Genomic DNA, 14,252 nt, shown 5'->3' on the forward strand with positions numbered 1-14,252 from the left:
CCGCCTCCTCTCCCCCGCACGGGGCTTTGCCGGCCCCGGCTCATGCTGTAACGCAGGGGCTTTCTTCATCTCGTGGACCTCCAGCCCTTTTTATCTGGCAATCGCCCCTCACGCGTTTTATCTTGCAATCCAGAAATATCGCTGGGTTGCTGTCTCTACATGGAACAAGGGACTGAAAGAAAAGCGCTGCAGCTGCTGCAATCCAGAAGTAGGGCCTGAACGCAATTTCCACTCCTTCGCCTCTGACAGCCATCATGCTAGGGCTCTTTCTGCCCCCGAGAGGAGCTTGCTATCTCTAGTAACAGCACACTGAACAAAGGTGAAGGGACTAAGCTCTTATTCTTGGTTTATGGTCTCGTGTATGCGGTAGCCATCATGTGACACTGCAAGAGCTATGTAACAACATGAAATATTCTGTATCCCAGTGTGAAAAAGCCGAACGCCAACAAGTCCTGAGTTGGCAGAGGGAGGTAATTCATGTGAAGTGTACGTGATGGGCTCTGGGGATGAGTTTCAACAGAGCTGCTTCCTCCAAAGGGAGTGTGATATTCAAAGTAAAGCACAAAAACTTGGTAAGATACAGTTGAATGCATTGGAAAGTACAAGATCATTACCCCATAGTGACAAAAGAGGGGAATAAATAAAAAAAAGGGGTTTAAACTAGGGTGGGATTACATTATAGTCGTTCTTAAGACTGAAGAGCTACTCAATGTCATTTACTGCACTGTTCACAGCAGCTGCCTGATGTCAGCATTAGAGCTAAGAAGATGCCAGATAAGGCACCAAAGGTGACAGGATGCATATGGAATCTTCTTGTGTGGGGTGATGAGACACTTTGTAACAGGAGGAAGGATTTGAAGAACAGGATTTGACAGGTTAGTTGCTTGGTACATAGGGGAGGAGAAGCAATTTCTTGCGTGTGGAAGTCAGGATTGGGAGAAGGCAGCGAAAAGGGTGATTCTGTGGGGAACTCCTGAGCAACATACACACTTTAAAGTGATAAAATCTGTGATCACAGTTATCCAGAACACTTCCACTGTGAGAAGCTGCAAGAACTTGTAGCCTTGCACATTCTGTTGGGAAGTGTGTCTTTATTGATTGGGGTTTTTTTTTAAATAATTTTTTGTAAATATTTAATTATTTTTAACATATCCTGCTTATTATTTATTTTCCCCCCAGAATCTTGTCAGTACCTTCTTTATATTTCTCCTTGTGGCATAAACATGTGCTGTAAATATGCGAGACATTAATCAGTGATTTTGACAGCAATTTTTTGGATTGCTGGGGAAACCGAAGTAACTTCTGCTGCTCTCAAAGCAGATTAGAAAAGTAATGATCACTGTGGACATGAACTGGAGAGGGAAAGTGACAGTAGGCTGTGGTGTTTAAGGCTGGGATGAAAAGAGGGCTTCCAGCTTTGGGAAGAAGTGCACCCAGAACTTACCTCTATTATGAACATAAGAAAGTTGAATCAATGGGTTACAAAATGTAGACTATGCAAAATGGTCTCAGAAATTTTAGTTCTCATAGTGGAACGTTAGAAGTTTCAGTCACTTATGCAACATTCTAAGAGTATGCTACATTGCTTTTGTTTTTCATAAGTGTGAAATGGAGTATTAATTCCTGGAAAGGTAGAGTGTTAAGATGTATCTTGGATCTCGCAGATGTGTCTTAGGCAATCAGTGTCCATGTATGCGTAGGCTTGCATATGTTAGCATGTTTTCTCCACTCTGAAGCTGAAACTTCATGCTATATAGAGGTTATGTTGAAAGTAAATTTACTGTATGCTTTTCATTCCATCATTCAGAATCTCTGCTTCTGTGGGCTACTGCATAAATGTATTCCACCAATTTTTTGTATGTGTTGAGCTAGTTTGTAAAAAAAAACCAAAAACAAATAACCAAAACCCTCAGAGAATTGCAAAAAATATGTTCATACAATTATACTGGTAAAAGCATTTCACAGAACAAAAATGAACTTCATTAAATCCAGAAATCTGTTAGTTGATACATAGCTTTCCTTTTCCCTCTCAACACACAGAGTCAGTAGCTGGTGCATAATTAAACATAACACTGTAGTTTCCACTTAGATTGTACTAGCCCCTGTTTTATAGGTTGATTTTTTCTTTTAATCTGCAGGACTAGCCTAATGTCTTTCCTAGGGGATTTGTATTATCCCCTACCTTCCCCCAAAATGAGTTACATTATTTGGAGCCCCTACAGGTAAGGGAATTAGCAGCACCTCCAGTCTAAAATGTGGATATTTTTATGCTATCATATCTTCAGGCGATTCTAGCTTAAAATATAAATATTGTATGAGAATCAAGTTTCAATAAGTCACTAACATAGTCTCTGATATAGAAGAGTGATTGCATTAAAAACCCCAGAGAAACACACAATTCCTTCTGTGTTGCAATTCCATGAAAGGGACGAGTATTAAGTTCAAAAGTATGAGATTTACAAAGTATTTTTGTTAAATCTATGCAAACCCCTGTGTGGATACTTCTTTTAATCACTTTCATAGCAATTTATTTTAGTTAAAAGAATATAAGAAATTTCATATACAGTTGAAAATTGAATTTAGTGGAAAATACTACTTTGTGAATGTGTATGTATATGAGGCCTGCATTTTGCCAACAGAATATGACCAACATGAACAAGTAGTTGTTGAGTTGTGAGTGTAATACACGCTTCTTAAATTCACAGATGTACTTTCTCCCAACTGGTCATGTTCCAAATTTTTCACAACTGTTACAAACTTCTAATACGTGAAATGAAATTACTTAAGTAAAAAGGTCTAATCATAAATGCTATTAGGACCTAAAATATTAATTTCTTTAGCCTGCAGAAATAAGAAAATGTAAATATTGAGGCTTCTCTAGCAATCAGATAGGGAAAGCAGAACCATTTTCACTACTGAATATAAAATGTAATTTACATGGAAACTTTGTATATTAGCAAGGCACACCACCCCCCACCACCACCCCCATCCCTAACTGTCTTCTCAGCTGCAGCACCTACATATTCAAGAATTTTAAGTTTTCATGTTTATGTGCTTTTTTTACCTTATGCTTTTAGCATTCACATTGAGCTCTTACAGCTTGCGTGTAAGAGCAAATCTAAGAGAACCACAATGTTTGTTAGAAGGTCATGCAAGGTAGGTCATGGTGCATAGCATAATCACTATGCTTTATTTATTGACATGTTAGTAAGTATATTATATATACTGTTGATGATTTGACATTATTCTGGTGCATATTCAAATTATAATACACATAGGCAAAGAGATTAGTGTAATTTTTTGGCAGAACAGTTGCAGAAAAAGCAGGATGATTCTGAACAGCCTTTCTTGGGTGATCTTCCTAGGCTATTCTGTGCATAACTAAGTCTTCTAAAACTGCAGCATGTCCAGTGATTCACCTACATCACTAAAAGAGATGTAGTTAGTTGGATAAGGACTTTCCCTTGATATTTTTATTTATGCCGTTATTCAGTATCCATTCTATTAGTATACTTCAAAACCACAAAAGTTCAGGAAATAACCCCTGCCACCTAATCTCATTTGCTATCACTTGAACAGTAAGGCAGTTATTGCAAAATCATAACACTTCACTGTTCAAACAGACAGGATTTTTATGGCTCTCCAACTGAATTTTGCTCCTGCCACTTATTATAGAACATTACCTTTAAGAGAGACTTGCAGCTGGTACTGATGACAGGCAACAAGACATTTGTCACCTATCCTCTTGGGCAACAATTATCCATGTGCAAACATAAGTTACCAGATGCTCGTTGGAAGGAAAAAAAAAAAAAGGCAACTGTTACTTGTTAGTAAACAAAAGTGTTCCTGATTTTGTTTCGCATACATGAAGTTTCCAAAAGGCTATACTGGGAACTACATACTCACAGGTAGGATGTGGGGAAGTTTTTCATGAATACTGAAGCAAGTTAGGAGCTGCAGAAATCAGTAACTCGGAAATTGTCTCCTTTAAGATTTAAATGAGATTGCATCTGGGCAGATGATACTGTTGAGAGGCCCAGAATGTGCTTCTTCCATGCAGTCTTCCCTATCATTCTTTCAACATTTGTTATCTCCTCAGTTGTGCTGTTTCTTTCTGAGGACACATTCAAAATGAAAGTAAAGGGAATGCCTAACAGGACTAGCAGATGCGTTCAAGCAGTATGCTTCCACACTTTTGCAATTTTAAACAACTACACTGCGTCTCATGGATAGCAAGACAGTTAACATTTGTGCTATCAGTACCAACTCATGTGTGGCTTTTTTTTTAAATTTTATTTATTAAAAGAACAGTTGCAAACATTGATAGAAAAGAAGTCTTAAGGATTGTTTAATTATTTAACATGGCAATAATAGCTGCCATTAAGAATATTTTTGACTAGAATGTGTCTGAGAGGGCAAGTAAGTGTTCATATGACAACAGCAGAATATCTTGTTCTGTTCAAGAAGCTAGGGCCATCTTACTGGATCTCAATTTCCAGGAGAGTGTGAAAGCAGAACACTCAGCTCAGCTCTTACTGCTTTGGTGAATCACAGCTATTTGGTGACAGGACCAATAGCTCATTTCCTAGATCACTCTGCAATATAAAATTGTCAGACAACTGAACTTATGTATTTTTACTGCACTGACTATGCCTTCATTAGAACCAACTGTTAAGACATGAATAATTTTTCACCTTATTTGAACTACCACTCTAATCTAGAGCCAGCAAGTAACTATGTGGTAACCAAGGGCTGTAAGCTTAGAAGTGACTAAACAGTAAATGCTGCAACCTTGTTAAATCATGAAAAATTTATTTTCATTACATATATATGAAGGTAAAAGATTTCAGTCAATAGTGTTTTGAGCAAGCATTTCCAACATGAGCCTGTTAGTGTAGCTAGGCTGAAACTTAATGTAAAGTTAGTGTTTTGCCTTTATTTAGTAATTCATTTCTAGTGTGTATATACAGAATTAATTTTCCTGTTAGAATACCAGAGACAGTAATATTGCAACATTTACATTCCTCATATAAAATGGTGTAATGTACATTTTCAGCTTAGTGTAGATATATAAATATGTACAAAATAAACATTATTGTAATTAACATATTCAGACCAGGTATTATTTAGCAACATCAAAAGCAGATGCACATAGATTTAAGTGAAAATGGTGAAAAACACCTTTATGACATTAGTGACCATTATTTGCATATATGAAGTAGTACAGATAAAGGCTTCTCTTTCAAGCCTTCTGTGGGCATCCAATAACTTTAGTAAAAACAAAAGTAATCGAGAAGTATAAGATAAATTTATATATATGTGTGTCATGATCAGATGGTTTACTAAAGTCCATCTTGATCACAAATGGATAACAATGTAAAACATACACATTTGTTCAGAGCATAAAATATTGCACAACAGCAATTTCTTTTGAGGAAAATAATTCCTGTGTTTGTGAACAGCAAAAAATGGTTCTTAGGCATTAAAGAAATGATATATTTGCAGTTTCTAAACCAAGGAACATTCAGTAATACTGTCAGAACTGTTATCCATCAACTTCTTCCCAGCCTGTTTTATGGCAATGGTATGTCATTAGCAAGATTTGGCAAAGAGAGAAGGCAGATAGACAGTACATATATATATTTATCACAGGCCAGACCAGATCCAATAGTTACCTAAATCAACTGCTGGACAGTTTCAGTTATCTGATAATTTCACCCTTAAAGAAATATGAAAGTCTTCAATGCTTGTCCAAGTGATAATCACACAGTAGTAGAGTAAGATTCCATTCGTCTCTGCTGGGAAACCATCTTGTCTGAATTCCCAGTCTGAAGGGCACTTTCCTCAGTATCACTGTCACTGCTGTCTACAACTGTGTGATCCAAAGCCATCTGACCAGTCCTCCTGTGTAGATGAAAGTTCACCCCACTCTCCTGTATGGAGTTAGTTATAAAATCTTCATCAGAAGAATGAAATGATTCATCGTCTCCTGTGAAATGGTTGACAATGTGAATCCCATCAAAAGTGGGTTGGTCTGAGAAGTCTCTCTGGCCTTTTAGACATTTGATCTGTTAGAAAAAGCAGAAGTTAACAGTTAATCAGAGCTGAAGAGTCCAGCCGTAAAAACAAACAAGAAAAACCTCAAAACCCCCACATTTCCAAAAAATGTCTCATTGAGCTCTTACTGGATTAAATTAAATGGTAGATCTAGAAGTAGCATATTTGATGATCACTGAAATTTAGATGGAATCAGAACAAAGGGACTTCTCACTTCTGGCTGCCCAGAGACCTTGAAAGAACATCTTAAATAGTACTTAGAATTTTCCAGAATTCTCCTTCTACCCCCACAATACTTCAGTTTTAAGGCTTAATAATCAAAGTACATAGAATCACTAATGACAGATTCCTCCAGGCTGTTTACTACATCTTTAATATCCCCATGAGGATGGTTTATAGTTAGTTTTCTAGAGTGGCCTATTTGTTTTGACAGCACTTTTGGCCTTCATGTCTTACAGCTCCATTCTTTCCCTTATCACCCAACTTCTCACTTGAGCAATGCCCTCCCCTATCCCAAAGAGCAGTGTCCCAAGTGAATATTGCCAGTTTCACACAGCCACAGAAGAAAAGAAAAAAAAAAAAACCCAGAGAATACGCTTGGTTGTTTCTATACTGCAAGATCGAGAGTCTTTTCATTATCTAGTTCAGACCCAATAAGATTCCAGATCAAGAAGTATGACAGAAACCTCTTTGTACAGCATAAATAGATTATAGTTTCAATTTTAAGAGAATACCAAACAAGACAAATATTGTCAGACATAGACAGATATGATAACATTTTAATTCAAAATGCACTGTGGAGTATTACAACTATTACAACCATGCATTCAAGCTATTCAAAAGTAAAAACTAAATCTCTGAAGTCTGGCAAGTCCCCTGTTAATTTAGTGAAAATAACCACAACTTGTGGAAGTCATTCCTAAGGTTATATTTTTTTTTAATTTCATTTTGGTTAGCTTTTAATAGCAACTACCTCAGGGTCGGTTTGACAGTCTAAGAGTATTAAGATAAAAAATCCTAAGGATGCAGAAAAACATTAAAAAAATGCATTACAGAAACTTCCTAATGTCACTCTGGAAGCTTAAAATGGATGCACCAAGTGCTATTTTTTAAGCAACTTTTCACAGTAAGAGAGACCTGGAAAATAGAAAGAAGAAAAAAAGCCTGAAGAGCTTCTTTACACAAATCTATTTGAAGTTTCAGAAATTTGAAGCAATATTCACTTTGATAAATAAAAAGTGCATGTAGGTCCTTGCTACAGACACCAATAGAAGATTTTACCTGTCCATCTGGGGAAGAAGAAATCTCTGTACTTACCATGGGCTTGTGCAGAAGATGAGAATAAAAAAGGGGTAGAAAAAAGATCACAAGAGTCATAATCATGCTAGAAGCCATCAAATCTGATGTTAACAGCATGTAAAAGCTCCAGCTTTTAATGTATATCAAAACATCCCTGTTTGGAATATGAGTATGTGCTGTAGATCTAACCCTTGTTTGTAACTACATGTACTGATGTCAGGTTTTTTGCATTTTCTTCATGTACACATAGGCTGCAGTTGTTTCATGAGGAACTTGCTCACGTAAAGGCAAGCAAAACAAAAAGTTCCGCACTTTTACAGCATAATTCATGATGTAAGCAAAAAATCAGCTTATGCCCAATATTAGATATTGGACAGTAACATGTATCTGGAATTAATAATTTTTACTAGCTTATATACCTAGATACAGAAAGCCTGATACAGAGATTCTTGTGTTATTTAGAAATATTATCCCTAAAAAAATCCTGCAATGTGATCAGATTAGCTGCCACATGAAGTTTCCAAAACAGCTATCAATTTTAGTCACTAAGAAAATAAAACACAGAAAAACAGAACAAAACCCACCTATTTCTCTCCACCCTCACCACAGAAAAAAGGCTCTGCTATACAAGTGACTGCAAATTTTATATTAGAGTAAGAAATTATATGCTTTTAGGTCTGCACAGTTAAGCCATTGGTTCACCTGAAATTATAAAGCTGATATTCAATGTTAGTTGTTTTGAACATTCAGAAAGCCAAGCCAATGACCTCAACTGTTTTCCTGAAGACTTCAACACATGATACCTTTAGATGAATATATTTAGGTAACATGACAAAATCATGGCTTCATGGTTTTAGGCAGTTGCCTTTCCAAACACCAAATGAGAGTCTGTGGAAAATGCTGTTAGTGAAAAAATCATGAATAGACACAGCCTCTGCCAACTCCTAGTGAGTCTGGGAAAACTGTGTGTTATCTTTTGTTATTCTAATGGAAGGATGCACAATCTCTGACCTTCCAGAAACACTTCTTTTGACCTGCTGCTTTACACTTGCTTGCCCTTTTTCTCAAGTACTGCTTACATCGAAGGGGAACCAAACTGCTTAGGAAGAAACATGATTGTACTGTACAGAATATATACAACAAGTGGTCATTTAGTTCCATAATTTCCTCTGTCTTCTTGAAAAACATCCATCTCAGCCAGAAGCACAGACAAACACCATAGCATAGAATTTGTTTGTATTATGGGGATCAACAGGCTGGGTAGCAACACTGCTGAAGAGGACATGGGGGTCCTGACACACAGGAGGCTAAATGTGAATCAGCAGTGTCCCCAAGCAGTGACAAAGGCTGACAGTATACTAAGCTGCATCAACAAGGGCATAGCCAGTACATCATTGGAACTGATTCTTATCTGGACTGCATCTGTCCTATTCTGCACTTGCCTCCTCACCTCTGCACCTCACTCCTTCCTCAGTACAAGGTATTCATGAGTAGGGTCAGTGGAGAGGCACCAAGACAGTTAAGAGGCAGGAGCTTATGCCTTAAGGTAACAGAACTAACTGGTTCTTTACTGAAATGCTTGGTGGGAGAAGAAACAATGATCATAACACAAAACACAAGGTTGTGTTTGAGCACGAAGGGAAAATAATTGCTTAAAGGGTGGTTAAGAATGAGAACAGGTTGTTCAGAGACTTTCCATCCAGTGAGTTTTAACACCCAACTGACAATGCCCTAAGGAACCTGCTTTGAATTGAGTGTCAATCCTGTTTTGAGCAGGCTGTTGGACTAGAGGCCTCTCAGGGTCCCTTCCAACCTGAAAGATAGATTACAGTTCAGCGAGATATGTGAAAAGCACAGCCAGTGCAACGCATATTACTGTTCTTATGGCAGCCATTTTGGGTTTGAGAAATTTAAATACTTTGTACGTCCCAAAATTACTGCATTTCTTAAAAATGTAAATGCTGTCATTTGAACCCAAATGCCTTTACATTAAGCGTCAGTACATCAATTTATCACAAAACTTAGTCTTCAACAGAATGTTACTTTTATTTTACAATTAGAAATGTCACTTTAATCTTGAAAATATTTAAAACAAGTTGTTTTTCAATTGAAGGTAGAACCTGATTTTCATCTTAAATTTCTTTTAAACATGAATATTGATGAAAGCAACTAATCTTCAAGAAATTAAAAGTACCTAAAAGAATAAGTTAGGAAGAGTTGTGCACTATTTTCAGGTTTTGTTTTTCAGAGTTAAAGATATATCAGGGGCACCTCAATGTAAGATTTGTTCAGGAGCATTTTTGAAGGAGTCTGATTATCTGCAATTTCTGTTGCAGCAGAAATGCTTTGTAATGCTTCTCAAAGCATTTGGAACAGCTCATAGACAGCATGCTCTCCAATGCAATTAGATGCCAGTGGCTAATGCCAGCTTAAGGCTCTAAAACAGGTTTCTTAAAATGGAAAGTTTTGTACTCTTATATAACTTTAGTCTAGCAAATGAGGCTCTGGACTTCTTATAGAAAAAGCAGTATCTTCTTTCAAGATGGGAACATAAGAAGTGTCCTAGTGGCTCAGGCCAATCATCAGCCTAACAGTGTGCCTCCAACAATGACAACAGGAATTTCATGTTGTTTTGTTTTTAAGGGAAAGCATAGGGATATGACCAATTTTTGCAATCCATTCCCTTCATATTCCCAAGCTCCTACTCACTTGCCCAGAAACTGTTATAGCAGACACGAGTGCATCTCTTCCTTGTTGTATCAGCATCCATTTATAGACCAGTTGTCCATGACTAATGATTTTTTTTATTTTTATTTTTTTATTTGTTGTCTACCTCCACAGCTTCCTGCAGAAGTTCCAGAAATTCCTTTACTTGTTTTAAATTAATCTCCTACTTGTTTCAGGAATTGCCTCTGAATTCTAGTAATACAGGAATGCAAAAAGCAGTTCCCCAATCATGACAAACTTACATCATAATATCTCCCTCAGCCTTCTCTCTCAAACAGATGAGTCCCAAGCCTTTTTAGCCTCTCATGAACAGGCAGTGCTGAAGATCACTGATCATTTTAGTTGCCCTTTAACTTCTCTACAGACCTTCCTTAAACTCTCTACATGCATCTTGAGGTGCAGACACTAGCCCTGCACCAAGGTTTTGTAGTGGCAATATAAACCCCATTATTTTGTTTTTAATAGACTTCCTGTTGATGCCCAACATTGTCTGGTCTGTTTTGGCTGCTGCTGCACACTGAGCCAATAATGTCAGAAGACTCTCAGCAGCAACTCGAAAATATCTTTCCTGATTTGTAACTACCAATTCTGTGTTTGCCATTGTGTAGGTATGGCTTAGATTTTGCAATTGATGAGTTATCTTATTCATATTGAAGCTCATCTGTCACCTTTTTAAGAGAGATTTGAGTTCTTCATCAGTGTTTTACTTGAACATAGAAAAAGAGCTTAGAGTAGGAAGTAAAGCATTATGTCAAGATTTTGTCATTCATGTAGCCAAGCATATAAAGATAATGGGAAATCAAACTGAGGACTTGAGGGGGCTGGGGAGAGGACACACGGAACCAACCCAAACACCACACCACCAACCACCTGCCCCCCGCCAAACCCTAGTTCTACTTTATCCTTATCATTCCACTTGAAGGAAAAAAAACAGCCCTTTTTCTTGCACTAGTGTTGAGCACAGTATGGACTTATGCTCCAGGGTCTGTCACTTCTGTTCTCTTTTATACGAAGAGCCAATATTGATTAAAGCCTCTCAGTTTTGGGTCTGGCCCTCCATGTGAAGGGAACTAGACCTCTGTCACCCCAACAAGTGACATTCAAATGAACCTTGGCTGTTTCTTACTGCTTCAGTTTTGCAAGAATCTCAAATCTGATCACATCTGTAAAAAAAAAAAACAAACAAAAAAACCAAACAAAAAACCAAACTGGTCTGGTACACCCATGTGTTTCGCTTTTAATTCTCAAATCCAGGTCATATTGTCTAGATGACTGCAGCTTCAACCCAGTTTTCACTACAGCACATTCATGTGATCTTTAGGACATTTCAAAGGGTTAATAACATTATGGGACGAAAATATCTGTCATCGTTATCCCGTCAAAAGCCAGCTAAATCAAGAACAGAATCTTAATAATAATGTTTTTATTTATATACACCTCCTTGTGCCTGAAGAATTCAGCGCTTTAAAGACAAACTGTATGTCCTCCTGGTCAACATATTAAAAGGCTTTAATCATACATACTCTTAACAGGTAACAGTGTACTTTCACAAATTCAGAAGAGCCGAAAAAAGGCTAACAATCAGATCCTAGAACCTCAGAACAAGCTTTCTTACCTGATGCTGACTGCCTCATCAAGCCAGGCATGAAGGAGAGACAGTAAAGAGAAATTTTTAGTACAATTCAGAAGTTCTTCCACATTAAATCATAGAATCATAGAATAGTTTGAAGGGTGCTATCAGTTGCAAGCAAGCTATATTTCTAAGCCCCTTTGTTGTTTTTGGTTTTTTTTTTGGTTTTTTTTTTTTTAAATAATGAACATACTTAAATTTTTCAAGTGGGACTTTATGAAAGAGAGTTCTACTTAAACTCTGGGAGACATTTTTATGTTGTAACATGTGAGGTTTTTTTAAAGCTAGGAATTCGGTGGTAGAAGTAAGTCAAACTAAGAAGTTACTTTCCATTCCCTTTAAAAGGCTTCAGTAGCTAATTCTTGACATTTACTTGATTCTGAAATAGTAAAGAAGAGTTTTAACAAAGCTTGCCAGTAAATATTCAATCTACTCACGGTGGGATAAGCAAGCAATACACGAGTGAGATCAGAATATGATAAAAATATGTCCACTGCCTTGTGTGAATTAAATTGGTTTTGGCAGAAGGCAGTATTTTATTTTTTTATTTAAACAATCAAGATACTGAATTCTCAATGCTTTTACTTACAGCAAGAGGAATTTAAAAAAAAATAAATAAATCAGAGTTCCCTCTTTATTTGTCTCCACCTTAGTAACAGTAGGAAGTCTTAGTGAGATTTCCTGCTTAAAAACCAAACATGACTCAAAAGAAAACTAGAATGTTACTGAAAGTATGATCTAACCATGTTTAGCTGAAGAGAAACAAGTCATAAGCATTTTCAAATACCTGTCCTATAGTTCAGAAAAATCATTCTCAACTTGGCAACACGAAAAGAGAGATTTAGAAGTCAAAATCTAATTACAAGCCAATTAAAAATATCAGTTATGATCTACTAAATTATAATCACATTTAACATGAATAAAAAAACCCCCAAAACTGAGTTCTTAAAAATTCCTGAGACTAATGGTCCACAGCATCTAATGGGATCCCTACAATACTGTAAGTTGACTGCTACTTACTGCTGACTCTCTCCCATTGTGATGAGATCACTCCAGTTTAAGGCATACACTAGTACACTACCACTTCTTTAAAAAACTCCTAGTAACTTCTTTTGGAAAAGTGCTTATCTCAGAAAACGAAGCAGTTGTAGCATCTCAGACTGAATTAACAGAAAATACGTTTTCATTTGAGAGACAAATATCAGCCCAGACAAATATTATGCCCAGTAGGTACTACAATGCAGAAGCATTTCTGCACATGCACACAGAAAGAAATGTTAAGGCTGCAGGCCTTTTCATGCTACTTTACTTCCATGAACACAAGTAACTCCTTAGATATCTTAAGCTCTCTGAAGCCCATTTTAAAATACACGGTTATACTTCCACAGTGAGCCACATTCATACTGAAACCATCGCAACATGAACACTGCACAAATTGAGACATGAGCTAAATGAGTAGTTGCAGAAACTAATATTAGCAATCCATCACCTAAAACAATTCTTAGCTAGTTTAATGGCTGTGCAGCTACAATGCAAATGGGGTTTCTAAACTTCCCCAACAGAATCAGCTTCCTTGTATGAAAGGGACCGCTAGGCATGCATTGTGACAGAACTGTATCAGAGCATTTTAATGAAAGCCATTGCTTATTGATCTTTGAAAAGTCTGAGATTTAAAAAAAGCTTATGTATGGATTAATATATCCTGCAATTAAAAAAAAAAGGTTTAATGCAAAACCAAACCAACTTTAAAGACATTCTTCATTTCCCTCAAGCATGAGACAGCTTACTCAAACATGTAGATCATATGCAACAGAGGATAGTCTTTTGAGAGCTTCCTCACAACCTGTATAGCTCTCAAGATTATGTGTAAAAAGTCAACAACACATATTGCATATAATACAACAACATTCTTTGTCTTGAAACAGTGACACATTCTCTAACAAATTTAAAAACAAATTTGAAAATGTTAAATTAGAAATGTGTTATTATTGTAACTGTATTAGGACAAAGCTCAAAAGTTGTGGCTTTTATTTCAGTGTCAGTGAATTTCCTGTTTCACTGCAGTTAACATTAAGGTTTGCTGGGTTTTTTGTTTGGGTTTTTTTTTTTTTGTTTTGTTTTGTTTTTTTTCTGAAGCCATAGCTATAAATGTAGCCATAATTAGGATTATTAACTTGTAAATAACAGCCATGAGCAATGCCAGACAAGGGTCATTATTGGAAATTACTGGTGATTCAAGAAGCCCAAACCAACTAGACCAAACAGATGTTGAATCCAGGAACTCCCATTTACTCTGCTTGCTTCCATTACCCAGTCATCACTGTTGTCCCTCCTGAGCAAGACGCCCTAATACCACGGACTCACTGTTTGAAAGATAACAGCTAAGAGGGACTGTATGGGCTTCTCTTCCCTGAAAACCATATGAAAAGCTGCACAGATGGCCACTCCCACATCTCTTACAGAAGCCATTTTGGATTCTCCAATGCCATATCTACGTCTAGAGATTTAAAAACTGAATTAGAATACATTTTGTAGACCT

At 36.9% G+C, this 14,252-nt stretch overlaps 1 protein-coding gene across 1 annotated transcript in view; it reads right to left on the reverse strand.

The window, feature by feature from the left end:
* Window positions 1-5,762: 5,762 nt before the first annotated feature.
* The window catches only part of EVI5 (ecotropic viral integration site 5), a 70,074-nt gene continuing 61,584 nt past the window's right edge, over window positions 5,763-14,252 (reverse strand). Inside the window, exon 19 of the mRNA XM_009884741.1 lies at window positions 5,763-6,068. Within this exon, the coding sequence (XP_009883043.1) occupies window positions 5,763-6,068 (306 nt within the window). The remainder of the gene's footprint in view (window positions 6,069-14,252) is intronic.

Source organism: Charadrius vociferus, unplaced genomic scaffold, assembly GCF_000708025.1.
Source record: "Charadrius vociferus isolate BGI_N301 unplaced genomic scaffold, ASM70802v2 scaffold163, whole genome shotgun sequence".
Classification (NCBI taxonomy): Eukaryota; Metazoa; Chordata; class Aves; order Charadriiformes; family Charadriidae; genus Charadrius; species Charadrius vociferus.